The 23,499-nt window shown below is 47.5% G+C and overlaps 7 protein-coding genes across 8 annotated transcripts; 3 read left to right on the top strand and 4 right to left on the bottom strand.

Annotated features, from left to right (window-relative positions):
* Positions 1-1,428: 1,428 nt before the first annotated feature.
* Tmem131 (Transmembrane protein 131) lies at positions 1,429-6,621 on the top strand. The gene is made up of 3 exons (XM_017085486.4): positions 1,429-2,198; positions 2,253-5,964; positions 6,029-6,621. Exons 1-3 carry the CDS (start codon positions 1,632-1,634, stop codon positions 6,457-6,459), a joined length of 4,710 nt encoding a protein of 1,569 aa, XP_016940975.3. The 5' UTR covers positions 1,429-1,631; the 3' UTR covers positions 6,460-6,621.
* On the bottom strand, positions 6,606-7,416 carry Ufc1 (Ubiquitin-fold modifier conjugating enzyme 1). Its single transcript, XM_017085487.4, has 3 exons — positions 7,183-7,416; positions 6,820-7,119; positions 6,606-6,750 (listed from the first exon to the last, which is right to left on the bottom strand). The coding sequence occupies exons 1-3, from the start codon at positions 7,303-7,305 to the stop codon at positions 6,679-6,681; spliced, it is 495 nt and encodes a 164-aa protein (XP_016940976.1). The 5' UTR covers positions 7,306-7,416; the 3' UTR covers positions 6,606-6,678.
* A 901-nt stretch (positions 7,417-8,317) lies between these two features.
* On the bottom strand, positions 8,318-10,737 carry LOC108017776 (transcription factor grauzone). Its single transcript, XM_017084899.4, has 4 exons — positions 10,536-10,737; positions 9,535-10,475; positions 9,099-9,480; positions 8,318-9,039 (listed from the first exon to the last, which is right to left on the bottom strand). The coding sequence occupies exons 1-4, from the start codon at positions 10,653-10,655 to the stop codon at positions 8,770-8,772; spliced, it is 1,713 nt and encodes a 570-aa protein (XP_016940388.2). The 5' UTR covers positions 10,656-10,737; the 3' UTR covers positions 8,318-8,769.
* A 767-nt stretch (positions 10,738-11,504) lies between these two features.
* Positions 11,505-12,714, top strand: LOC108017821 (uncharacterized). Its single transcript, XM_017084971.4, has one exon. It carries the CDS (start codon positions 11,639-11,641, stop codon positions 12,416-12,418), a length of 780 nt encoding a protein of 259 aa, XP_016940460.2. The 5' UTR covers positions 11,505-11,638; the 3' UTR covers positions 12,419-12,714.
* Positions 12,715-14,106: 1,392 nt separating this feature from the next.
* LOC108018149 (myb-like protein AA) lies at positions 14,107-19,226 on the bottom strand. Of its 2 annotated transcripts, XM_017085614.4 has the most exons (4): positions 18,509-19,226; positions 16,421-17,380; positions 16,226-16,257; positions 15,484-15,939 (listed from the first exon to the last, which is right to left on the bottom strand). In XM_017085614.4, exons 1-4 carry the CDS (start codon positions 18,853-18,855, stop codon positions 15,785-15,787), a joined length of 1,494 nt encoding a protein of 497 aa, XP_016941103.3. In that variant the 5' UTR covers positions 18,856-19,226; the 3' UTR covers positions 15,484-15,784. The 2 variants fall into 2 exon arrangements, with proteins under 2 accessions (XP_016941102.3, XP_016941103.3); XM_017085613.4 differs by lacking the exon at positions 16,226-16,257 and having other exon boundaries at positions 14,107-15,939; positions 18,509-19,225.
* Positions 19,227-19,784: 558 nt separating this feature from the next.
* On the top strand, positions 19,785-21,688 carry nopo (no poles). Its single transcript, XM_017085739.4, has 7 exons — positions 19,785-19,996; positions 20,059-20,274; positions 20,335-20,688; positions 20,749-20,806; positions 20,866-20,985; positions 21,042-21,242; positions 21,298-21,688. The coding sequence occupies exons 1-7, from the start codon at positions 19,881-19,883 to the stop codon at positions 21,535-21,537; spliced, it is 1,305 nt and encodes a 434-aa protein (XP_016941228.3). The 5' UTR covers positions 19,785-19,880; the 3' UTR covers positions 21,538-21,688.
* On the bottom strand, positions 21,554-23,273 carry LOC108018219 (armadillo repeat-containing protein 6 homolog). The gene is made up of 2 exons (XM_017085738.4): positions 23,033-23,273; positions 21,554-22,973 (listed from the first exon to the last, which is right to left on the bottom strand). Exons 1-2 carry the CDS (start codon positions 23,147-23,149, stop codon positions 21,696-21,698), a joined length of 1,395 nt encoding a protein of 464 aa, XP_016941227.3. The 5' UTR covers positions 23,150-23,273; the 3' UTR covers positions 21,554-21,695.
* Between the last annotated feature and the right edge of the window lie 226 nt (positions 23,274-23,499).

Here is a 23,499-nt window from a genome sequence, read left to right on the forward strand (position 1 = left end):
CTCTCTGGGAGATTAGGGCTACTATACAACGGGATCTGGCCCTGGACCACTGAGTGTGTGGGGGAACTTGTTCGGAACCGGTTATCATCATATCATTGCAACGAAACGAACCCAGTTAGTCAGTGGGTCACCTTAACGGAGGGCTGAACTTTCTCCGAAATACCTAAAGAGTAAGTTAGTGGCATTGCTCGCGAATTGTTTCCCATTTGCCTGGAATCTAATTCGAAAAGAGAGCACTTTTCAAAGGGGGGTGATGACTTTGCAAGTACACCCGATCTAATTTACATCTGGAAACGAAGTTCACGCCTTGCTGATGCGTATGGAAATTTCGACCGCCTGGTGAAACTATGTATAAAGCGGAAACTAAAAGCGAATGTTGTAAGCGGTGAAAGTGGGCAAAATCAATAAGGCAGTTGCATCACCAAACAGCAGGCCAAGCTGCCGTTAAGCGTGGCCACTGTTTATTGCAAAATATTTTGCAGGTTTTCGCATTAATATTTCTGCAAGATTGTGCGAATTGCGTGTGTATGTGTGGTTTTGTGGAGCGATCTGTGCGAAATCTCTTCTATCCATGTTTTTCCCGCCCTCGCCCCCTTTTTCAATCAGATCAAGGGGTGGATGTGGCCGGCAAGGGCTATTGACATCCTGGACACTCACTTAAATTATCTCAGCGTCACGACCTGCGATTATTATTAACACGTAAACTAAACTGCAACTTTCTTTTGGTTGTCGTTTCTTATTAACCTAGCGATGGCAAAGCCGCGATGGGCGGGAATCGATAACTCTTTCACTGTTTTCCCTTGGATACAAGGCGATATAATTGGGGGAAAACGAATTGGAAGCATGCTTTTCGGCGCGACTGCGAAAGCCCTTGCACTAAGGCCTGCACCCAAACCATCTCTCAGAAGTTAAGGACTACCCATTATTTATTTATTTTAATGTAAATAATGCTTACTAATGATTCTAAAATGTTACATAAGTGCTTTGGCCTATTAATAAAATAAGGTGATTTGCAGTAAATCAAAAACAATAATGTTGTCCAATAGCTACAATTTTGATAAGGGTGTTCGTATTGAGCAGCTGGTAAACAGCTGACTAAATACCCTACTTGACTGGTATTTTCTTGACCCGAGTGGTTTGCTTGTATGATCCCAACGGCCACACCGAAGCTCGATAATATTTATGTTATAATATAAATAATTATAATTCGAATTTGATAATTAAAAATTATTACTAAAAAGTGTTCTTTTGTAATCAAATATATACTCCAGAGGTTTTTTGAAGGAACGGGTTATTGGCTCCCTCGATAGGATACCCGACATGGTGTAACAAGGCAATAAGTACTGTAAAATATGGTTACCCTTATATAAATGACGGTATTTTTGGTATTTTTTAGATTAATAAAGTATCCTCCTGATATCGAAGAAGAAGAGGATCCGATAAGTTGGATAAATAACACCAGAAATCGAATATTTTTAGCCAGCGATATTGGATAATATAAATAAAACGCAGCGCCAAGGAAACCCCGATCGAGATTAGTAGCTGGACAGGAAGTGGGCCACCCGGAGCAGCGCAACCGCCGCCCAAAACACACACACTCACACACAGAGGGACACGGCAAGACAGACGCCATGCCCACACAAACTCAGCTGAGGCCGATCCCACGGCTATTCTTGCTCATCCTTATCGTCCTGCTCACACTGAGTGCCAGCGGCGAGAAGGTGCTGCAGGAGAACTTCCTGGGACTCCAGGAGCCGCCAGTCCATGACCTGGGCGAACTGCTGCGCGACCTTCGGCTCGTGCCGTCCCGCCTAGACTTTGGAACGTGGTCCGTCGGCCAGGCGCGCACTCAGACGGTGACGCTGTTCAACCAGCACTCCAATAGAACGCTCCAGCTGAACGCGGTGGCCGGGCCAAGTCCGGCGTTCTACAGCAGCTTCCTGGGCTCGAGGGAGGTGCCGCCCCAAGGCAATACCACTTTCAGCGTGGTATTCCTGCCGCGGCAACTGGGCGCCATTGCCGCCGATCTGCTGATCCACACCTCCTTCGGCCAAGCCGAGCTGGCGGTGCGGGGCGAGGGCAGCGAGTGCCCGTACCGACTGAAGCCGCTGGTGGGGATCAAGGCGCCCATGAATGCGACTCTGACACCAGAGATCCATATGTACAATCCGCACGAGCGGCCGCTGCAGATACTCGAGGTAAAATCACTTTAGAGCTGTGCAGTTCCATTATTAAGTACCACTTTTTTCCAGATATACAGTAGCGGCGGCGAGTTCCAGTTGGAGCTGCCCAGCGGCGGGTCGGAGGGTCCACAGAATCTGTGGGAGATACCGCCGCACACTTTGAAGCCGGTCATTAGGATCTCCTTCCATGGCCGCACTGCTGGTAACCACAGCGCCTACATACGCATCAAGATCTCCGAGCCGGAGCTGGATCTTGGCCAGGAGAACGTCCTGGTCATTCCCGTCGAGTTCGAGATCCTGCCTAAGCATTCTCCGTACGTCCGCAATCCGCTGGCGGACTTTGGCCGTGTGGCCACCTTAAATGCTCCGGATGTCCTCCAGTTCAAGCTGGATGTTCGGAACGACGATAGCAGCCTGCTCTTCGGCAGCTACCTACGCAAGATTCCGGGTCTCTCGTTCGACGCCAACAACACGAGCATCATGTTGGATCCCAGGCTGTTTGAAGGCAGCGAGACCATTAATGATCTGCTGGTGATCAAAAGTAACCAGACCAGTTCCATTCCCGAGACGGATCAGTCATTCACCGTGGTGGTGCGGGCAGAGATCTTCCATGGAGGTCTCTCCTTCGATGGAAACGTCACAAAGTTTGTAACCACTTCCGCAGAAGGCGCAGAAAGTGCACCGCTGGAGAGGAAGCGATCGCTGGTGGTGCGGAACAACTTCGCCATGCCTCTTATTCTATTCAACGTGAGTCTCACAGACCCTGTTGACGAATCTATTTTGGAAGTAACCCCAGTGGGCGAACCCAGGATACTTCTTCAGCCAGGCGAGTCCGTGGAACTCCTGCGCCTGAACCTGCTGAACGACCAGGTGGCGTTTAAATCCTTCCTGAGGATCGAGACGAACGTCACGGTCTTTAAGATTCCTTTGGTCTCATGCAGTGGACGCCTACATGTGTCCACGCAGCCATTTGTGCTTAAACTTTTCCAGGGTCCACTGGAGGAGGAGGCACACAACCTGGAGCTAGATCTGGGCACTGTGCCATTTGCTGAGATGTCACGCGACGGATTCGTGATTCTCCGCAACGAAAACCCGGTGCCCGTGAAGATTACCAACTGGTTCTTCAAGCACCCAAAAACCGTCTACTCGCAGTGCACCTTCCTGGGCTGCCGCTCCACGGGAGGCCAACATCTGGTGAGTGCCGAGAATGAGACAAAGGGTTGGCATTTATGCACAGAGCTTCGCGCCGGTGAGATCGCCGTGTTTAAGGTGGCCATCCAGACGTACGAAGCGGATGCCACGTTTGGAACCCTTAAAGTGTGGACGCCGTACGAGGTGATTCGCGTGCGCGTAAAATTCGAGGCCTCGGTGGGCCACTTGGAGATTGAGCAGGAGCAGCTCAACTTCAAAAACTGTTTTCCTGGAAAAATGTGCACCGCCGTGCTAAGCATCCGCTCCAGCTTCACACACCCGGTGCATGTAAAAGGCGTATCCTTTGCTCTTCCGGCGGGCCTGCGTTTCAAGGACTTCAACGCCAAGGGCACTACGATTGCTCCGCAAACGCTGACCAAGGTTGGGCGCATCTACTTCGAGCCGGCGGCACTGTGTCGGAATCAGTGCTACATCAGGGAGTCTACGAATGATCTAGCCATCTTCCCCAGCGTTCCAGGAGGAGGCGATGGACACGGTGGCGTTATCAACAATAATCTCCTCTATGACGGAGTGGAGTTGCGGCAGCGCACGGAACTCTTCAGGCAGTTGAGACGCCAGCTGTCGTCCATGTCTCTGACGCTACATAGCGAGGAGCTACCGCCGTTAGAGCTGGACTTTTCCATACCCATTGAGTGGCCAAAGCTGGTGCAGTTTCAGCCAATACCCCCTACACCGGCTATAGAGGTTGGCCAGGTACAGAGGCAGTGGATCACGCTGACGAATCCCTCACAGAACCCGCTTCTGCTCGATTACTTCCTTTCGGATCCGGCTTTTGCACGCCGTACCCAGCTGTCTCTACCGCACGAGGTGATCGACGTCAGCTCAACAAGTTGCTATCTGACAGATAAGGAGGTTTTTGCCTTGCCAGATGCCGGCGATCCCATCCTGCTGCCAGGAGGTGCCAGTCTAAACATCCCCATCACCTTCAGTGCCCAGATGCCGGAGAAATACTGTACCCTGCTCCACGTAAGGAGCAATCTCACATTGTATGAGGCCGTTTGGCTGCAGGCCCGTGCCGTGCAGTCGCAGTTCCGTTTTGGGAATCGTCGGCCGGGATCCGCATCGCCGTTGCTCTTCGAAATGGCCACTGACCAGTTTCAGGGTTGTCAATCAGGCAATGGGGCAGTGGTAGCCACCCGTAGCTTCACTGCCCGCAACTCGGGTGTAATACCCATGAGGATCGAAGGCTTCCTAATTGGCTCTCTGCCCTGTGAGGATTTTGGCTTCAAGGTGATGGACTGCGAGGGATTTGATCTCGGCGAGAACGAAACCAGAAAAGTGGAAATTGCTTTCAGCGCGGACTTTACTTCCTCGAGGGTCAAACGCTCCCTTACGCTGCTGACAAACCTCACCTACGATATAAGCTATCATCTCCTAGCGCAAATGCCTGCGGAAAGTGTGGAGCTGTGCGCCTCTCTTTTGGTGAGACCCGGATGGGAGACCTCCCTAAAGAACGCCGCACTTGTCGTGCTTCTGGCCAGCTTTGGTCTGGTTCTGGTGGCGGCTGTGTTTGATGCGAAAGCCATAATGGCTCAGCAAAGTGCCTATGATGCGGCCAGGAACAAAGGACCCTTGCAGCCAACTTTTAATCTACGGAATATAGTGAAGCTGCAGGCGGAGGAGGCAGCGGCTAAAGCGGAGGCTGTGCAACAGCAGAAGGCCAGAAATGGCCAAGTTAAAGAACTACGCAAGCGAAGTGTAGTGAACGCGACATCTAAGTCAAAGTCAAAGTCCTGGTCACCATGGAGCATGGACATGAATGCTCTGAGTAAGCATCTTCAAAAAGCAAAACCAAAGACGGTGGTGAGCACCCCAGTTACTCCTCCTACTACTGCTGTTGCTGCTCCTGCTGCTACAGCACCCATACCGGAAGCTAAGCCGGTTAAAAAATCTTCTACGCCTTCGCCCCAAGCTGCTCCCATCTCAAATCAAGTTCGTCCCCAAAAGAAGGTTAAACCGACTTCTGCAGTGGCCCCAGCGGCATCCAAGCCCAAGCAAGAACCCTCAACCCCGGTCGTGGATCTACAAGAAAAGCCGTTGGCCAAACCAAGTCCCCCGCAACAGGAGAACATATCGCCCAAGCCCAACAAGGTACCAGAGCCACGCGTTCTTAAGGAACAGAACGGATCAGCGAAGAAAATGGGCAAGACACCGGGAAGAGAGCGGGAAAGGGAGCGCCGCAAGGAGCAAAAGCTGACGAATGGCTCAGGAAGTGCTGGAGTTGGATTCAAGAAGCCGGAGCGGAAGCAGCGTCAGAAGCTGAACTTTGGGCAGACCACAAACAACGCCACGCCGCCATCCTCGCCGGATGCTCTGAAGTGCATCAGCTCTCCTTGGGAAATGAGCAGTCGCGCCTCCTTCCGGGATGTGGTGCGGACGCCGCAAATCGCGCCCACTGACAACGGCTTGGGTTGGAGTCACGGGACTTCTTCGAGTGATCTAGGACCGATCGGGGACAGCCGCAAGAACTCCACGCCACCGACTGTGACATCGTTGTGGGAACCTCTTTCAGCTACGGCCAGCAATTCGTTGTTTGCCAACGCAGAGGTGGACTTCTCAACTCCAGATGGTAAGTAGCTCTTGCAATTACGAGTTTATAAGTTCCTAATGTATATCATCTTTTTCTCGAACAGTTAACTACGAGCAACGGGAACGGGAGAAGCAGCAATGGGAGCAGCGAAGCGACTTGATCATACAGCAGCAGCTGCTTTTACAGCAGTCCCAGAAACTGGAGTATCAGCAGATGCAGCAGGAAAAACTTTCGCTGCTATCGAATTTGGAGCCAAGTAACTGGGCCACCAATTGGTCGCCGCTGGGATACACCTCCTGGCCAGACGCCACACCCAGCATGGGTGTTATGCGTCCTCCGCCAGGCCTGGAGCAGAACGCACCCCAGACGCACAACCTTGCACAAGAACCGGGCCTAGCGGGAGCGGTAAATGGAACTGCAGTTCCCGGCGAGAGTCTGCCCACGCAGTACGATCCTTTCACCTCGCCCAGCTCAATCTGGTCCGATACATGGCGCCAGTCCTCGCAGCGCAACAACCATAATCACATGAACTAAGGGGATGACGAGGAGCAAGCTCACTGATCAAACCGAATCAACCAAATGAAATTCTTACCACTTAGGATACCTAGGATACGCGACGATGGAGGAACGCAGAATGATCTTTTCCAATTTGACTTTTGACTAATAAACGCAAAGATAAATGACTTTCATATCAAACTTTGTTCATTGTTTTGTTGCCAGTTGCGAGTTATTTCATCTATGTATTTTAGTTAGCTACTTTTCCTTGTACGAGATGATGCCCTTCTCGATGAGGTCTGGAATCTCTACGGCCAGCCAGGGAGCAAGCTGTGAAAAGGGAATAGTCTTGTAGAGATCTGTATTTGTTACTACAAGATAACAAGGGACTATACTTACACCCAGTGCCATGGCATGGGCGATGCCGAACTTGGGAACATTGCGGGCCCACAGGGGCTTGAAGTGATCCGTCAAGCAGATCTTGCCGCCGCGGTACATCTTCGCTGTCTTGCCGTCGAGCTCCGGAAGGGCGATCTCTGGCGCAGTGGTTGGGTACGTCACTGGAATATCGAACTCCACGTCGAACTCGTACTTCAACAGGTTGTGCATGTACCAGCACTTTCCGAACCACTTGGTGCCCTCCTTGTTGGACTCCAGTCGGAACCAGTCGCTGCCGGACTGTTTGTTGTTCTCCACGTACTGTGAGCGGGGATAGTTTAGTGGAATCTCTGGATATGACTACTGTATCTGGATCTGGAATACCTTGATCAGTGCCTGGTACTCCTCCTTCAGCCGCTGCACCCACACATCCTTTTCACGGGGCCCAGCGCGTATCTGCAGCAGGGGAATGTTGCTCAGCGTTTTCCGGGTGCTGTCGTCCACCATCTCGTCCGGAATATGGCCAAAATTAAGGAAAACTCGGGGGAAAACAAAAGCGTTGAGTTGACACGTTCACGATTGTGCGTGCGAAAGAGACAACTGCAACAGCTGAGCCAGGTGGATGCTGGCGGGGGCGTAGTCAAAAATAAATAATAGGGGGTTAGAATTGTAGTTTAAAAGCCTTGTCAGTTAAATAACTTAACCATTTCTAGGGTAAGATATTACCCAAATTTGGAAAAAATAATATTTTCGGACCTTCAAAACCCATTCTAACTTCTGAAGGATATTATTTCATTAAACTATCGGGTGTTACTTCTATTGTGTGTACTTTTTTTTCTATGTAAAAGAAAGTCAGACCTGAACTTAGATATATAAAACAAACAATTAGCGGATTTAAATTAGACTAGACCTTATTTCAAATACGCAAAGATGTAATGTTGGTTGCCAATTCATTAACAATCGATAGTAATCGATTTCTTGGCGCCAATAAGAGGCGCGAAATTAAATCCCGCCTTATAAAACGGAAAAGATCCGTTTCGTATTGTTTTTAGTTACCATTCAACAATATAAAGGCAGCGATAAAGAACAAAATCTTGAAGAGCGTCACAGTAATAGTGTGCAATTAAACAAAGTCTTGAAAAATACAAATTTTGGTCCAGTGACTATTTGAATATTTAAGCCTTTATATGGAATTAACTCTGACTTTGATGCGGTATTTTTTTTTTAAATGATACACGAAAAAAAACGAAATACGCTTTCTTTTCGTTTATCTTTTTCTTATACGTTGCATAAAGGCCTTTCATACACTTTAGGTTTAACGAAAACGGCAAACAAAAGTTTTAATACCCTTCCAGACTTTATTATTTTAAATGTGACTAAAATAAGGTAAACACAAATATAAAATAAAGAAATAGAGACAAATATCGTGACAAACATCAAATTTGTACATATTTTGTTTCACACTTTTGACCAAAATTAGAATATTATGTCTGTAAGTCAAAATAAAATTCAAAGTGCATACTATAAAGTAGTGCATAGATATTCCGCTGTATTCTATTATAAAACCACTCAAAAAGTTTTTCCTTAAGTCTGACGATTACATTTCTCCCAGATTACAATTATCTTGTCCCCATAAAAATAAGTAATATAAGAATTTAGTCCTGGAAATCACTGAAGCCAGCGGAAACCACAACCGGATTCAGCCTGTTGATCCCATCGAATCAGGGTTTTCCATTAAAGATCTCACAAATTGTTTACCCCTCGAGTCGCTCTGATCACACAACAGCCATAGTGCCTCATTTGGTTTTTATTGGGTCGAAGGGCCATAGTGCTAGCACTCTGCTCCAGGGCTATTGGGTAATGAAATCGCTTCTCCACCTCCTGCCTCGACATTCTGCCCTCGAGTCGCTCTGATCACAACAACAGCCATAGTGTCTCATTTGGTTTTTATTGGGTCGAAGGGCCATAGTGCTAGCACTCTGCTCCAGGGCTATTGGGTGATGAAATCGCTTCCCCATTTCCTGCCTCGACATCCTGCCTAGTCTCCGTGGTCTTGCGTACACTCAAGGCAATAATTGTGTCCGATTTTCGAGAACGACTGAACCGCTGGTGGCGGCTCTCCTCCCACTCCTTGCGGTGCACCTTCTTCCGGTGGGCATGCATGTTGGCATTGGAATTAAAGGTCTGCGGACAATGGGGACAAGTGTATAAAACCTCTCCCGTGTGGGTTGTCATGTGTTCCTGCAAAGACATTTGCTTAATAGCTGATCGAAAGCGGTGAATAATTTAGCTAAGATTACCTTCAGCTCGTTTGGTCGCTTGAAGGCCTTCTCGCACATAGGGCATTGATGGCTACGCGCCGTATTGTGGGTGTACTTAATGTGGTGCTGGTGGGCCTGCAGACTGGGCGAGATCTTTAGGCAGTACTGGCACTGCATCGGTTTCAGGTTTTCGGCGGTATGCATCATTTTTATGTGGCGCGCAAGACCGTATTTGGTGGTTAGCGTGGAGTCGCACAAGTGGCACTTAATCGCTGCCTGTGGCGCGCCAGTGTGCTCCTTCATGTGCCTGGCCAAGGCTTCGCGTCCTCTGATCGATTTTCCACAGACATCACAGATCTTAGCATATAAATTCAAATGGACCAGCTTGACATGCTGCTGCATTGTGTACTGGGTGGGGAATCTGCAGAGAATAACGTTTATGATATGAAGAAAACTGTGTAATCTGGTCACTCACGTCTTCTCGCAGTGGGTGCACTTCACCTGCCATTGCTCCCGGGGAACGTGCGTCAGTTTGTGGCGCTCGCAAACAACGGCGCTGTAGAAGCTCTTGGAGCAGTGATCGCAATGGTAAAGGCGACCGCGCGTTTTGATATCGTGCATGCGCATGTGCAGCTCCAGACTGCGGCGGTGACCCATCACGCGCGCGCAGATTGAGCACTTGAAGAGCTCAGGGTCCTGGTGACGGCGCAGGTGGTCCACGAGGTACCCCCGCTTCCAGAACTTGCGGTTGCAGCACATCGAGTAGCCGCGCTGCTTGTGCTCGCGTCGGACATGCACTAGCATCTCGGAGAAGCCTTCCATGGGAGAGCTGCAGATATGGCACTGGACTTTGTAGTGCTCGCGGATGAAGTCGTTGAACTCCTGCGACTTCTTAGTGTTGGGCACACCGTCTTTACTGGGCCGCTCAGCTAGTCGCACCCGTCCACGTCCCTTTGGCCGTCCGCGTGCCTTTCGCTTTATCTTCGGCTGGGGTTCCCTTTGCTCCTCCTCCTCATCCTCTTTTTCGTCCCCGCTGATACATTCGTCGGAAAGGTATTCGTGCTCCACCTGATCCTCCAGCACATCGGCGATGGTTAAATCGGCCTCGGGGAACTCGATTTTTATCTCGTTCAGGTTGATTTGCTCCAGCACGCACTTCAATTCCTCGCTGGCATCCTTCGGAGGTTCCTTACGGGGTCGTCCTCGTCGGCGCTTCACGGCAGCGGCCACGCTCTCAGCCTGCTCGCTCTTGACCAAGGGTCCTTGGGGCGCATCAACTTCTGTAGGAGACGTATCCTCCGGAACCGTTTGCTGCAGCGCCTTGTGGGCCTGCTCCACACTCAAATAGAAGTTGTGGAAGAGCAGCAGCTGCTCCCAGCAGGCGCCGCACACATAGCCGCTGCCCGATTCAGGGATCTGAAAGTGGGGAATCCTCGTTGATAGTACCCAACGGAAAAGGTGTCGAGTTTTGTTTACCTGCAGCCAGAAGTGTTTCTCGATGATGCATCGCAGGCCCAATGAATCGGCCTCCTCCGACGCGAATTCTATGTTGCCGATTGCTTCATCGACAATCTGAGTGCACAGAAAACAAGGCATTTGTACCGAAAGTGCGCCTGTAAGCGTACAAAGTGCGTTACAATGCGTTTTAACTTACAAATGAGAACAGGCCGATGCACAGCTGATTGGCCCCATCACTAGCTGTTATCGATAATCTGCCGCGAGTAGTAGAACCATACTTTTCTTGTTCAAAAATTATAGTTATTGATTTATTTCTATTTTTTTATTTCCACTTTAGGCACTTTGAAGTAATTTAAAGCGTAAAATAATTAATTGAATTAAAGTTCCTAATAAAACACCCAAAGTTCCCAAGTGATGTGTAAAGTTTATGTCAGTTTACTGTCTTTTAAATTAATTAATTACTCCCACTATTTATCACCACAATTTTCGTTTAAGAAATTTAATTACAAATTTTTATTGGCTATTCCCTAAACTGTTAAAATGATGAGTTGTTGAAAATTCTGCAGAAAATATCAGGAATTGAGAGACCGACCCTAAATGTTTTCTGTCGAATTTCCCAAAACCTATGACCAGTTGTCAACATTTTTGAAACTAAAAACACGTAATATCTCATTTTTCATTATAAGTTAATGCCTAAAATTATTAGTTAGGCAAGAAGAACTAGAAATTTACTTTCAAAACTGATTTTCAAGTAAATAATGCTTACTTCTGCTACTAAAATGTGAATGTGAAATAATGTGACGACTATTGCTTCCAGCATAATTTCTGAAAATGGAGCTTTTATGGAAGAGCTGATAAACAGCAGACCAAATTTCAACCAGTCAGCAATTCAACCATTTTGGGAATACCCCAGATGTTTTTGTGCTTTTTTTCTAGCAGTATTGAAAAAATACCACTTTATTTCAAAATAGCAGTAAATTTGGTATTTATTTTGGTACCATCTCTAATTAAGCAGAGCGCAGTTGAAATGATATGAATCGTTTTCCGGGCATTGTGAAATAAATCTGGAATAAAACAGGAGGACAGCACTTGCTAATGCTCGGCGCCATATACACAAAAACATGGAGACTGACAACATGGAAAGTACCGCCGCAGAAGGCGCAGCCTCTACCAATGACTCATCGCCTTCGCTGAACGTTCTGTGTGCAATTTGTAACGAGTTTTTCCGGGCAAACGACATAATCTTCTCGACCACCAGCTGCGGTCATGTTTTCCACAAGGAATGCCTCACCCGCTGGCTGAACACGTCCGGAACCTGCCCGCAGTGCAGGGGCGCCTGCAACCGGAATCGCGTCCACCGGCTGTATCTGAACTTCTCCGAAGCCACGGAGTACGATGATCAGGAGCCGCCCAAAATGCCCATCGAATGGGTGCCCATGGATCTCGACAGGAACAGCTTTCCGGACTCCCACCTGCCGCCTGAGGGAGCGGTGCAGTGCGGCACCAACGAGGACGGATTGCCCACTTATGTGGCCAGAGGTTTTTACCAAGATGATCTTCTGCCCTCCGTCTATGTGCCAGAGAAGAAGGCTGCCTTTGGATCGCATGCGTGTAGGGCCCACCGTCTGACGGACGATGTGGAGCTGCTGGTGCTGAACGACTGTGACCACAAGTGGGTGGCCGGCCAGGATGGAACCTATCCACGGAATGCCCTGAAAACGGGCTACTCCGAGACGCATGAGGTCACCTATACGGGTCGCGGGATCTACGAGGGCATTCTTCGACTGGGTAAAGTGCATCCCTCTCACAAGGTTATGTACATCCCTCACCGGGGTCAGGAGGTCAACGTCAACACCTACGAGGTCCTGGTAGTCACACCACGCGAGCAGGCCGAACGTTAATGCTGCTGCATCCTGAAACACCTACGCCTTATTATTGTATGAATCTGTGTTATGTATATGTACGTCTGTTACATTTAAGAGTGTGTAGTGTCACCTCTGAATCCTCAACACCCGATACTAAATTTCTCCCTAACCCAATAGGTATATGATATTACCTCAAAGTTTCTGTCTCGAGCCTTATCAGTAATGTTAATCTATTACATTTCCCGAAATTTTATTGTACAGTTGCTTTTGCTTGCACTGATCAGCATGATAGCTAGCAAATAATAAAGATTTGAAAATTATAAAAGACGAATCAAAAAACTTCTTTATTTATTAATGTTTAGATCGCGTTTAAAGAGTATTTTTTTCAATTATTACTTATCAACATTTTTTTTATCAGATATGGCACATGTAAGTATGCAACACATAGAAATGAGATCATTTAAAAATGACCGCGTTCAGCTTCAAGCCTAAAATATCTATATTTGCAGATTATATATTATAATGTATATTTCGCATAAGGTTTTTCTACAAGTATTTCTAATTTCTACACTCAGAAAAAACACCTACTAAATTTAAATGCAAACAGTGTAGATTTATGAACGACGTACTTCTTAAGTAAAACGCAATTTTCTTTTGACTCCGAAAATACTTGATTCAAGGACGAAACACATAATTTTTTTTTTGTGTAGCTTACCAGGAATTTGTCCAAATTATAAATCTTTAAATGGACAATTCAAATACCTTATCTTAAACGTCGATTCAAAGTGTATAGCAGAGATAACCAGCTGTTTAAGCCGGCCAGATTGATAAGAACGGAAATCTCTAAGTAGGTAAAATAAGAGGGTGCTAGGTTTCTCTGAACAGATTGTCTTGTGTTCATTTACTGCTGACCCAGCCAAGTAATGTTCAATTCTTTACATAAAAACTTATATTTTTGTAAATCGTAAACATTTTTCAATCCAATGGAAGCCAAAGCCCGGGTTAAGCCATCGTCATCTCTCGGAGTTATGTGTGCTATATGCGCCGAGTTTTACACACCCTGGGATGTGATATTTTCGTCCGCCAAATGTGGTCATATTTTCCACAAATCCTGTCTTACGCGTTGGCTAAATTTGTCCCTGAATTGCCCCCAATGCCGAGGGAGCTGTCACAGGGATAGCATACGCCGGATATATTTAAATTTCTCAAATAAACAGGATGGTGAAGGTGAGCAGCCATTTAAACTACCTGTTCAATGGGTTCCTTTGGATATTCATTTAAAAAAGCTTCCGAAAGGCGTGGTCAAATGTGGCTTTGATGACAAAGGCAATTGCACATATGTGGCTCGCGTCTACCTGAACGATGATTTGTTGCCAGCGAGCTATGTGGCAAGGACCAAAACAGCATTATGTTCTTGGGACTGCCAGGCCTACGAGTCCACCGAACTGGAAGTTCTAGTTCTGACCGATTGCCATTACAAATGGGTCCCAGGCACGAAAGGAAGTTACTCATCGGATGCCCTTCAAACCGGATACTCTGAGGATGGAGAAGTAACCTACACGGGACGTGGCCAATATAAAGGAATCATGCGACTGGGAAAAGTGCATCCATCTCATGAGGTGATGTACATACCACATCGGGGTCTGGAATTAAATATACCTGACTATGAGGTACTGGTCGTTGTCCCTTGTTAAAATAAAATATAAAAAAGCTTTTCTGCTTAATTAATCTTCATGATGTATTATTTTTATTTAAAATGTGTTAGACGCTATGTAATTTCTGATTAGTGTTTTGAACCTACGCATGTTGTGAACATAATTATTTATATAAGACTACTCGTATATCTCTACAATTCATATTTTTCTCTGCACTCCGGCTTGGCTCTGTTGTTCCAACAGAGGGCCTCACAAAATTTGCTTTAAAAATACGTTTAGCTTGTATAATTCGTTTAATAAATCTGCCCAATCTGCACTGTAACATGACATTTAATATATATGTATATATTTAGCTAAAATACAAATTTATATGCTCAACATGCTTTTAACATTTAACCAACAGGCTTTTACTTTTCAATAGAAATAGGATTTTTTTTTGTTTTTTTTTTGTTTCATTGACTTTGTACTTAGTTTCTAAACAGTTTGTATATATAAATATAAAAATGAGTGTGTGACTGTGTTTTGTGTGGGAGTGTTTATGTGGTGTGTGACTACATAAGACATTTATATATATAATTATTGGTATTTACAAATTGATTGGATCCGATGTATAATGCATGCATGTGTTGTATTTCGTTTACTAATTGAGCCTGAATTTGAGTTGGATCTGATTTGTGATTGGGCTGAATTGGTTAAACATTTGAGCTCAGTTGAAGACGAAAAACAGTCTACGTGGATATACACCTCCATTAGGATACAATTACGGCTTACACTTCAGGGACTAACGAAAAAATTTTAAACAGACTTGAAAACAGTTTTAGTATATGCGGAAGTGGCTGGGGATGACTCTATAAACTATATTAACTAGTTTACAAATGTATTTTGCTGCCCTAAGGACGACCTATTTGTCTGTTTCATTTTTGGGCTGACAGATAGTTCATGTACTTTGTGGTCTGTTGGGCATTCCGCACCAGCTCGCTCTCCTCCTTACCAGAGGGTTGCTGCTCCTGGCCCTGACCACCCTGAGCCTGCCAGTTGTCCTCGCCCTGGGGTTGATGGACGTCTGGCTGGGAGCGGCGCGTGAAATGGCGATGCCGCTGGTGCTGATGCTGCTGCTGATGTTGCGGCGAAGTCTGCTGGCGGCGATCAAACGAGCTAGATGCTTCGCTGGCCAAACTACTCTGGCTGCTGTAGCGCGGGAATCGCGGACCACCGCCGCCTCCATGTGTGGGACTCTGGTTATACCTATAGCCCGTCTTGTCCATTTGAGACTTTGGCGGTCTTGGCAGAGTGCGAGCCCTGGAGGAGCTGCGACTATTCGACTCCGGTCCGTTGGAGTTGTATGCACAGTTCTCATCCTGATAGCCAACGTTTATGGCGTTGTTGGAGCGCCGCCAGGTATCGCTGTGTATTTTTTGATGGCCTCCCTGATGTTGCTGCTGCATCTGTTGTTGCTGCTGCTGTTGCTTCTGAAATCGCGGCGGTTTGTCGTAGGTGTTGCGGTTGTTGAACCGTCCACCTCGCTTGTAGTTGTTACCTCGCTCGTAGTTACTAATGTAAGAGCGCTCGCTGCGATCGTCGCGATCCCGCTGATCCCAATTTGAGTTGACGATGCTGTTGTAGTTGCCACCGCCAGACATGTTGCGCTCGATCCGCTCCTGCGAGTGTTTCCTCCGGTCGTGGATGCTGTAAAGTCGCAGGTTCCCGCCGCCTTCGCTGCGCACGCTGTGGTGATCATCGTCGCAGCTTACGCTGAACCGCCGCTGTTGGTCGCGCGACCGTCCGTTGGTCTGGTCGCCGTCGTGATTGCGGTTGAAGCGTGTCTTCCGCCAGCTAGGGAGCGGCTTGCTCTCGTCCCGATCCTCGCTGCTGGCCATGGATGGATACTGGTCGGAGTTGGCGCTGTCAACGATGTACACGGTTATATCGGTTGAATATAATATTTATACAAAAAAAGTCAACTCAAAAACTAATCAAACTACACTACAAATAAATACTTCATGTTTAAATTTGTTTTCAAAAATTAAACTAAAGATGCTGATTAATAATCACCATTTAATTTGTCACATTTTAATTGCTTAATAACCAAGAAACATAAATTGAAATCAAAGCAAAGTTTTGCTGTAATTCAAAAATTATTTCGAAAACAAATGAATTTTTTTGAATTAATAGATTTTTCTTGACTTACTTAATGGACTTGACTCAATCTTGGAAATTTCCCTATAAATAAATCACAATTGCAATTTTTTGTATTATACAAATAAGTTTAATAAATCATTTTTTTTTGAATACCTATCAGAGCATCAAAAGATTCTTATCAGTCTATACTGATATATAATTTGTTCTTGATTCATTTCTTCACCACTAAAAGTTTAATACATACTCTATGCTGGGTGGTTGTTGATGCTGCTGGTGATGCTGTGGCTGCTGCGGCTTTAGAGGCCGAGGTACTTGACGCGGTTGAAATCCGCGACGCCGGTGGCCAAGTGCAGCAGAGTTGTTGGCAGGATATGAGTGACCCCCAGCTTCCGAGTACCTGTCATCGCCCTGGTCCGCCTCACCGTAGCCAATGTCGCAGAAGGAGTCCTCGCAAACCTGTTCGCTCCACTTCTTCGTCGTCGGCGGAGGATCGAAGGAGTCCTGGTCCTGGGCAGAGGTGTTGGCACTACTGCCGTTCTCCGACTGTTGATGCTGAAGCTGCTGCTGCTGCGGGCGGCCGTCTTCAGAGGGATGGCTGGCGCCATTGTTGTTGACCCCATCCTCCTCGCCATCCTCCACAACCAAGAAGTTGGTGTACATGGCCTCCAAGTCGTGTCCGATGTGCTTGAAGTGGCTGTAGAAGAGGTCCAGCACCATCAGCAGCATGGCCTTCACCTTGGCGGTCAGCGCTGGCTGCATGATCAAATGGCGGCGAACGTGGAATAGCAGCAAATCGATCTCCGCTTTGTGGCGTTTGCGCATGATCTCTCCGTTCAGCGTGATCTGCGACAGCACCAGACGGGCGATCCGAGTCCCCAGCACCACCGACGTGTCGTTCAGCTCGCGGGTGAGCAGGTCCAGCAGGGATTCGCCCAGAATGGTGATCGGGGCATTGTCCGCCAGCCGAACCCTATGGTAGTACTCGCCCAGCAGCGTGATCGAGTTGTACAGACGATTCTTGTCGTGCAATCGGTATGTGTCCGCGTTAAGGAAGTTCGTCTCCAGGATCTTGAGCATTGCGCTTCGCACCTTCGTCTCCTTCATCGCCAGGGCGTCAAAGTTTCGCGAGGAGAAAAGCAGGGCGAACTTCAGCGCAGTATCACCATCGCCAAGCGCCTTGTCATTGAGGTACTCCATGGATTCGCTGCGTATGAGAGTAGAATAAAAGATTATTACTAGAATACATTAGGTTGAACCATCTCTATGACTAACACTGTTAATTACAAAGACCTGCACGGGTTCCCCTATTTTTAGAGCCTCATTTTCAGATCTGTGTATTTCCTTAAATTATAATATGCATATGCACGCTCATTTCCTTCGTATACTACGATTTATTGTTATGGTTTTCACCACAAGTTGCTAAACGCCCCCATTATTTTACCCTCAACTGTTGGTATGTTTTTAAACACATTTTTACGATCGGATCGCAGGCACAGCAGCATTATCTGATAAGCCCAAGCTGCGAACTATTTGCTCAGCAATTAACTTGAGCATGAGCCTGAGAGAATCGGAGGGAAAAGTGTTCACTTTGAATTGAATCGATGGCGCCGATGTCTTTCTAGCCGTGATTATTTGTATGAAAGCTGTAAATTTTTAAGACACGGTGACGTTCGAGCAACCTGGTCGCAAACAACAAACTTGTGCGCACATATTTACACAGACAGTGCTTTTCGAAAGTATAAATCGATTTGGAAATATAGCAAAAATTAAAAATTTTAATTTATTTAGAATACATTTATAAAATGATTAATATTCAAAAAGACGGTGCTTTTCGAAAATATAAATCGATTTGGAAACATACCGAAAAATTACTAAAATTCAAATAGGTTCCTATTTAAAGGAATAATAAGAATATAAGGGTCGAGTACAAAGCATAAAATAATTAAATTCCTGAACTTTGATTAGTGGAGAACTTGTGAAGAACGTGCTAAATTTCTTCATGGCAAAAGAAAATCACCTAATTCAGTTGAAGAATGTTATGAAAAGTTCTAACCAACGAAGGAATGGCATAAGCTCCTCAAATAAGCCTATTAGTCATGCTAGCTTTTATAGGAACTCATAAATATGGCTTGTCTGATCGTCTATCGAAATGGAGAAACGTGCAACAAGTTGCGTTATCGAAGGCCCTATGCTACCGCAACGCACTGTATCCCCTCACCGGGTATTTATACGCGAAAAGAGGCACCGAGCATACACACTACTTATGATATTATTAATCATCAATGGACGAACGCTGGGAACGGAATGGATCGAACCAGGGGAAAACACATACCACAGCATCGACTCGTCGCGCACAATGTTGCAGTAGTCCGTCTCGATGGTCTTGATCTTGGAGTTGAGCACAATGCCGTCGTCCTGCAGGTCGAGGTTCCGCATCAGGGCGATGATGTGGTCGTAGGCACACCCACCTGTTGGGATTTGGTAAGCGGTGGCGCCTGCGTTTAGGATGGTGCAAACGTCCCGCAGCCGCGCCCCCGTTCCCGCCCCCTCGGCGCCGCCACTGCCACCCTGCGAGCTGTGCCCACTGTCCACCGTGCTGTTGTTGTAGCTGTTGCCGTAGGTGGTGTTGTTGCTGCTCCCGCTGCTGTTGTTGCCGACCATGTTGTTGGCCATTTCCATTTCTCGCCGCGATCACTGCCGATTGTTGTTGTTATCGCACCGTTGTTTGTCTGCCCCTTCCACACACTTCTGAATGCCTGACTGCCTGTGTGTGTGCGCGCTTCTGTGTGTGTGCACTGGTCGTCGGTCCACCAAATAAGAATCAGCGTTGACAAAGGTGTCGAAATGCGCACGCCAAGTTAAACACCTTTTCGCCCAGCTTCCGCTTCGGGTGCAAGTGCAGTTAGCTCACTGGGGCCCGCGGTCGATTGGAACGCAACTAACGAACGGAATTAAATGCACAAATCTCTAACTATTCCTATTTATTATTGCTATTCGACGACTTTTATAGTTGTCTATTAGTGGTGGCACCGATGGCACTGTCGCACTATCGAAAGCGCACGGTGTGCTTTCGCAAACGGCGCGACAGTGCTGGCACAGGTATCGATTGGCCCGTTGAGGTGGCAAGAAACAGCGGGAAAAGGCTAGATTTTATTTGTTATTTACCGTAAAGACGAACTGCTGGGCCCCTTATCGATTTTAAGTGCCTTACGGTGTTTTTCCAAAATTATTCGTTTACCGACAAGATAATTGATTAAACTACCTATGTAAATGTTTTTACATTTTCGATTTCCGCAAAACCCTTCTCGGGGAAACAGCATATCGAGAAAATCGCGTTTGATGTTTAAGTTTGCTTGGGTAGCCAGCTGTAGTAGTTAGCTATAAAAAACTATATCATTTTGTATTAGTTTTGTTAAAACTAAAACTTTAGGAAACAGCAAAAAAATTGATTTTTTCGCGGATACAAGTGTATATTACCTCTTAAAAAATAAACCCGCTAGAAAAGCGTAAAACTAGCCAACGGTTTGACTTTTAATGACAAATCTATCGATCCCCTCATCTGCTGAAGTGGTGAATTTTGCTCTTGCGGAGGTGGTGAAATCGATAGCAGTCAGCTGTGTTTCGTTGGGCGCGCAAACTGTGCGGCGTGCATTTTTTGTTGTTGTTTTGTAATAACTGTTTTTATGTAGTTAATTGTGCCAAAAATGTTGAACTTAAATTGCGTAATTTGCGCCGAATTGTTTGGACAGGCCGACGAGGTGTTTGCCACAGTTTGTGGGCACATGTTCCACCACAGTTGCCTCAACCAATGGCTCGATCGGTGGGGAAACCAAAAAAAGGATATGTGTAATCTTCGATGACGTGTTTCTAAATCCTTTGCAGATCAAAGACCTGTCCCCAGTGCCGTAATAAGTGCACTACCCGTAACATATTTAGGGTCTACTTCAACCTGGCCAACTTGGATGTGAGTCGCATCGATGTGGGTTCCCTGCAGGAGCAGCTGGACAACGCCAAGTTGTCCATGAAGATGATCGAAAAGGAGCGCAGCAAGGACGAGCAGCAGATGCGGAATCTGAAGGAGACGCAAAAGAAGTGCCTGTGAGTCCTCGCCTAGCAATTCCCTCCAGTTCCTGGCTAATCCTCTCCATTTCCTTGCAGCAAAACCATAGCTGGTCTGGAGCAGAAAGTGCAGAAGAAGGAGTTCCTCATCAGCAGCTATGCCGAGCAGATCAGCATTCTCAAGAGCGATGCTCATGTGGTGGATGGCTTGCGCAAGGAGAACAAATCCCTAAAGTCACAGATCCAGGCCATGGAGGGCGTGTCGGCCATTCTGGCGGCTGGCTCGGCGGATGCCGAGCGCCTGCTCAAGAACGAGGCCGATCCACACGTCCTGGCCAACTGGGTGTCCACACTTAAGCGGGAGCTGCGCCAATGCGAGAGCAAGAAGTCGGAACTCAGGAACGTAGTCAAACTGGTGCAAAATGATTTGCGCAAGGAGATCGAACTTAAACGGTATGTCCACCATATCGAAAAAGTGGTTATCGTCATTAATCATTGCTCTCCCCATTGCAGCAAGTTAGAGGAGCGTGTTTCCCACCTGGAAAGCGATCTTTACCAGGCGCAGGAGAAGGTTCGCATGGTTTACTTTCATACTTCGCGTTTGCCTTATGAGCTATACTTTATTTTCAGCTTCAGTCTCTGGAGAGCAAGACCATTTGCCTGGACTCTCCTAACGCTTCTCGTGGTCTAAATAGCAACATTTTGGCCCTAAAGCGGGAGGAGAGGCGCAGCACCATATCTCCTACAGTTGTGAGTAGTTTCATTTATAAGCAAACTTCAGCTATTAATGTTCTCCAACTCTGTAGAAGGAGAATATCAAGCGGATCGAAGAGTCCACCTCCCCGTATCTCAACATTAAATCCAGCAGCGTGGGCTTGGCCCATCTGCTGAACACCAAGGGTAGCATAGGCCTGGCCAAGTCCAAAATATCTCCCATTAAGGGAGTCGGCGGGGTGAGTATGACCAGCGGAACCATACGGAAAACCAGTAGTGATCTCAGTGAAAAGGTAGGCGCATCAATTTAAGCAAATGGCATTGTTCTAATGGATTAAATCCCCGCAGTACTCAATCTTCAAGAAGCCGCGTCTGCTGCTGGGCAGCTCGAGCAGCACTGGCTTGGCGGCCACCACAGGGTCTAACTTTGTGTACAATGGAATGGGCGGCTCTGAAAAGATCGATCCCTTCGCGCAGCGCGCCGAAGAAGACGGTCCGGCCAGTAGCAGACCCTCTGCCGTTCTCTCCCGGAATGTCAACCAGCGCCTAAAAGCCGGCTCCCTGCGGAACTTCAACCTGGGCAAATAAGTCCACAGCCATGTGATTATAAGAGACTGCCCAAGTTGGGTATTAGCGTGCGATTGCTATTGAGGATTGCCGATTTCGTTAGTTAGCCAATGAATGAGTTAGGCACTAGTAATAAGTTAGCGGTAAATATATAAAAAATACAAAAGGCAAATGTGTGATCAGGCAGCAATCTTCTTTTCCGCCGTTCCCGTCCATTCCTCCCGCAGGTGGACACTGCAGCCGAGGTCACGCAGTGCCGCCTTGATGTCCTGCTCCACGCTAGGATGCTCCTTCATCGCCGCGTTCAGTAGATCCTCGACGCCGAAGGAGATCCAGGTTTCACATTGGTTTCGCGATCGCGACACCATATTGCGAATAGCCCAGGCTCCGTTCCGCTGGACGATTTTGTGCTTGGGATGGGCGCGGATTGCCTCCACGATCACCTCAGCAATTCCAGTGTCGAAGAAGGCGGCACTGTGTTCCTGCACCCGGAGTGTCAGTGTAGTCACGCAGGCTAGAGCGGCGGCTACGATGTTCTCGTTGCTCTGGTGCGTCTCCAGCAATTGCTTTATTATAGGGGCCACGCCCTGCTGGACGATGTGAGCTTTCACAGAGTCGTGGCCAGCCAGAGCCCGGAGCAACTTCAAGGCCTCCCTATTTAGACGCACTTCGTCCAGATTAACGCTCATGATCTGGAAGACAGACTTCAGGCCACCAGCCTCATCGATGGCGGTGCAGAGTTCCTGGCGCACAGCCAGTGTTCCAATAGTGAGCAGCAGATCGGCAAGCACATTGGGATCCTGGTAGGCAGGCAGAAGTTCCACCAGCGGCAGCAACACCTCGCTGGCTATTTGGCGGGCGTGCTCGTGGGCGCAGCCAAACTCCACGCGGATGTCGTCGTCCAGCACCAGAAAGCGGAAGACTGCGGTCAGCTCGCTCACCAAACGATCCTTTCCCTTGGACAGGAGGGGCTTCATAAGCTTGAGAGCGGGGGTGTTCATGATATTCTGGCGGTTCACCTCGTGCATGATGCAGGCCTTCTGCAGCCACTGAAGAGTCAGCAGAGTGATATCCTGGCTTTCCACTTTTAAGGGCAGCAACTTGAGGACCACAGCCATGGCCTCGGCATCAAACAGATCCGGCTGCTTGTGCGTCAGGCTGTTGACGGCCTCCAGGGACTTTTTGATCAGCGTTTCATTGGGAGAGTCCGCGGAGAGGGTTTCCTCCAGCAGGGTAATCAGAGCATCGTGGGCTCCATTTTTGCCGGCTAGCACCCGATGGGCCAAGGACTTCTGGCACTCGGCATCCAAGGTGGCCAGCTGTTCCAGCAGCTGCGTGACGTCCTCTGTCTTTTGGCCAATGTGCTCCTTGATCTTGTCAACCGTTTCGTTGATGACGGGCTGCCCGGTCTGCGGATTGACGGACAGGTCCTTGATGATGTTGGCCAGGTTGATGCCCTGCAAGGAGTCCATTTAAGTGAGTCATCTGGATAAATTAGCTCATCGGCTCTACTTACCTGCGCCTCGAACTGCTTGATGGTCTCCTCTTTCGCCTCCGATGGAGTCATGGAGAACTCCACCACGTTCTCCTTCACCACATCGTCGAAGGTGTCCTGCGATATAACCTTGGCCATGGCAGTGAATCGTCCGCTTTAGTCTTTCTCTCCAGCAGCTGCAGCTTTTTACCTTTCAAATTTTTACTTTGTTCTCTCTGTCTGCAACTTCCCACACACACCTGCACGCACGCACACTCCGACACAGTTCAAATTTACTCCCTGCGGTCACACTATCGCACTTCGCGCTGCGGTCTTACTTCCAGCTGACCAGGTATCGATAGATATCGATTCAAGAAGCTTGGGAGAGTACCGTTGTCTTAATTCACCACTAAAAACACTGAAAATATGGATTGTGGTATAAAAATATACGTCGAAATTTCTATACACAAATTTCGAAAAATTAGCTGATAAGCTTTGAGGGTTTTATA

This window comes from Drosophila suzukii, chromosome 2R (genome assembly GCF_043229965.1).
Source record: "Drosophila suzukii chromosome 2R, CBGP_Dsuzu_IsoJpt1.0, whole genome shotgun sequence".
NCBI classification, from domain to species: domain Eukaryota; kingdom Metazoa; phylum Arthropoda; class Insecta; order Diptera; family Drosophilidae; genus Drosophila; species Drosophila suzukii.

Coding starts and splice junctions, on each gene's coding strand:
- Tmem131 (XM_017085486.4), top strand. CDS start 1,632: ATGCCCACACAAACTCAGCTGAGGCCGATCCCACGGCTATTCTTGCTC. Junction 2,199..2,252: donor GGCCGCTGCAGATACTCGAG/GTAAAATCACTT, acceptor ACTTTTTTCCAG/ATATACAGTAGCGGCGGCGA. Junction 5,965..6,028: donor GGACTTCTCAACTCCAGATG/GTAAGTAGCTCT, acceptor TTTCTCGAACAG/TTAACTACGAGCAACGGGAA.
- Ufc1 (XM_017085487.4), bottom strand. CDS start 7,305: ATGGTGGACGACAGCACCCGGAAAACGCTGAGCAACATTCCCCTGCTG. Junction 7,120..7,182: donor AGTACCAGGCACTGATCAAG/GTATTCCAGATC, acceptor CCCCGCTCACAG/TACGTGGAGAACAACAAACA. Junction 6,751..6,819: donor CCCATGCCATGGCACTGGGT/GTAAGTATAGTC, acceptor CCCTTTTCACAG/CTTGCTCCCTGGCTGGCCGT.
- LOC108017776 (XM_017084899.4), bottom strand. CDS start 10,655: ATGCCTTGTTTTCTGTGCACTCAGATTGTCGATGAAGCAATCGGCAAC. Junction 10,476..10,535: donor AGAAACACTTCTGGCTGCAG/GTAAACAAAACT, acceptor CCCCACTTTCAG/ATCCCTGAATCGGGCAGCGG. Junction 9,481..9,534: donor TGCACCCACTGCGAGAAGAC/GTGAGTGACCAG, acceptor TATTCTCTGCAG/ATTCCCCACCCAGTACACAA.
- LOC108017821 (XM_017084971.4), top strand. CDS start 11,639: ATGGAGACTGACAACATGGAAAGTACCGCCGCAGAAGGCGCAGCCTCT.
- LOC108018149 (XM_017085613.4), bottom strand. CDS start 18,855: ATGGAAATGGCCAACAACATGGTCGGCAACAACAGCAGCGGGAGCAGC. Junction 17,381..18,508: donor CGCGACGAGTCGATGCTGTG/GTATGTGTTTTC, acceptor TCTCATACGCAG/CGAATCCATGGAGTACCTCA. Junction 15,940..16,420: donor CAACAACCACCCAGCATAGA/GTATGTATTAAA, acceptor CATCGTTGACAG/CGCCAACTCCGACCAGTATC.
- nopo (XM_017085739.4), top strand. CDS start 19,881: ATGTTGAACTTAAATTGCGTAATTTGCGCCGAATTGTTTGGACAGGCC. Junction 20,275..20,334: donor GAGACGCAAAAGAAGTGCCT/GTGAGTCCTCGC, acceptor ATTTCCTTGCAG/CAAAACCATAGCTGGTCTGG. Junction 20,689..20,748: donor AAGGAGATCGAACTTAAACG/GTATGTCCACCA, acceptor TCCCCATTGCAG/CAAGTTAGAGGAGCGTGTTT.
- LOC108018219 (XM_017085738.4), bottom strand. CDS start 23,149: ATGGCCAAGGTTATATCGCAGGACACCTTCGACGATGTGGTGAAGGAG. Junction 22,974..23,032: donor TCAAGCAGTTCGAGGCGCAG/GTAAGTAGAGCC, acceptor GACTCCTTGCAG/GGCATCAACCTGGCCAACAT.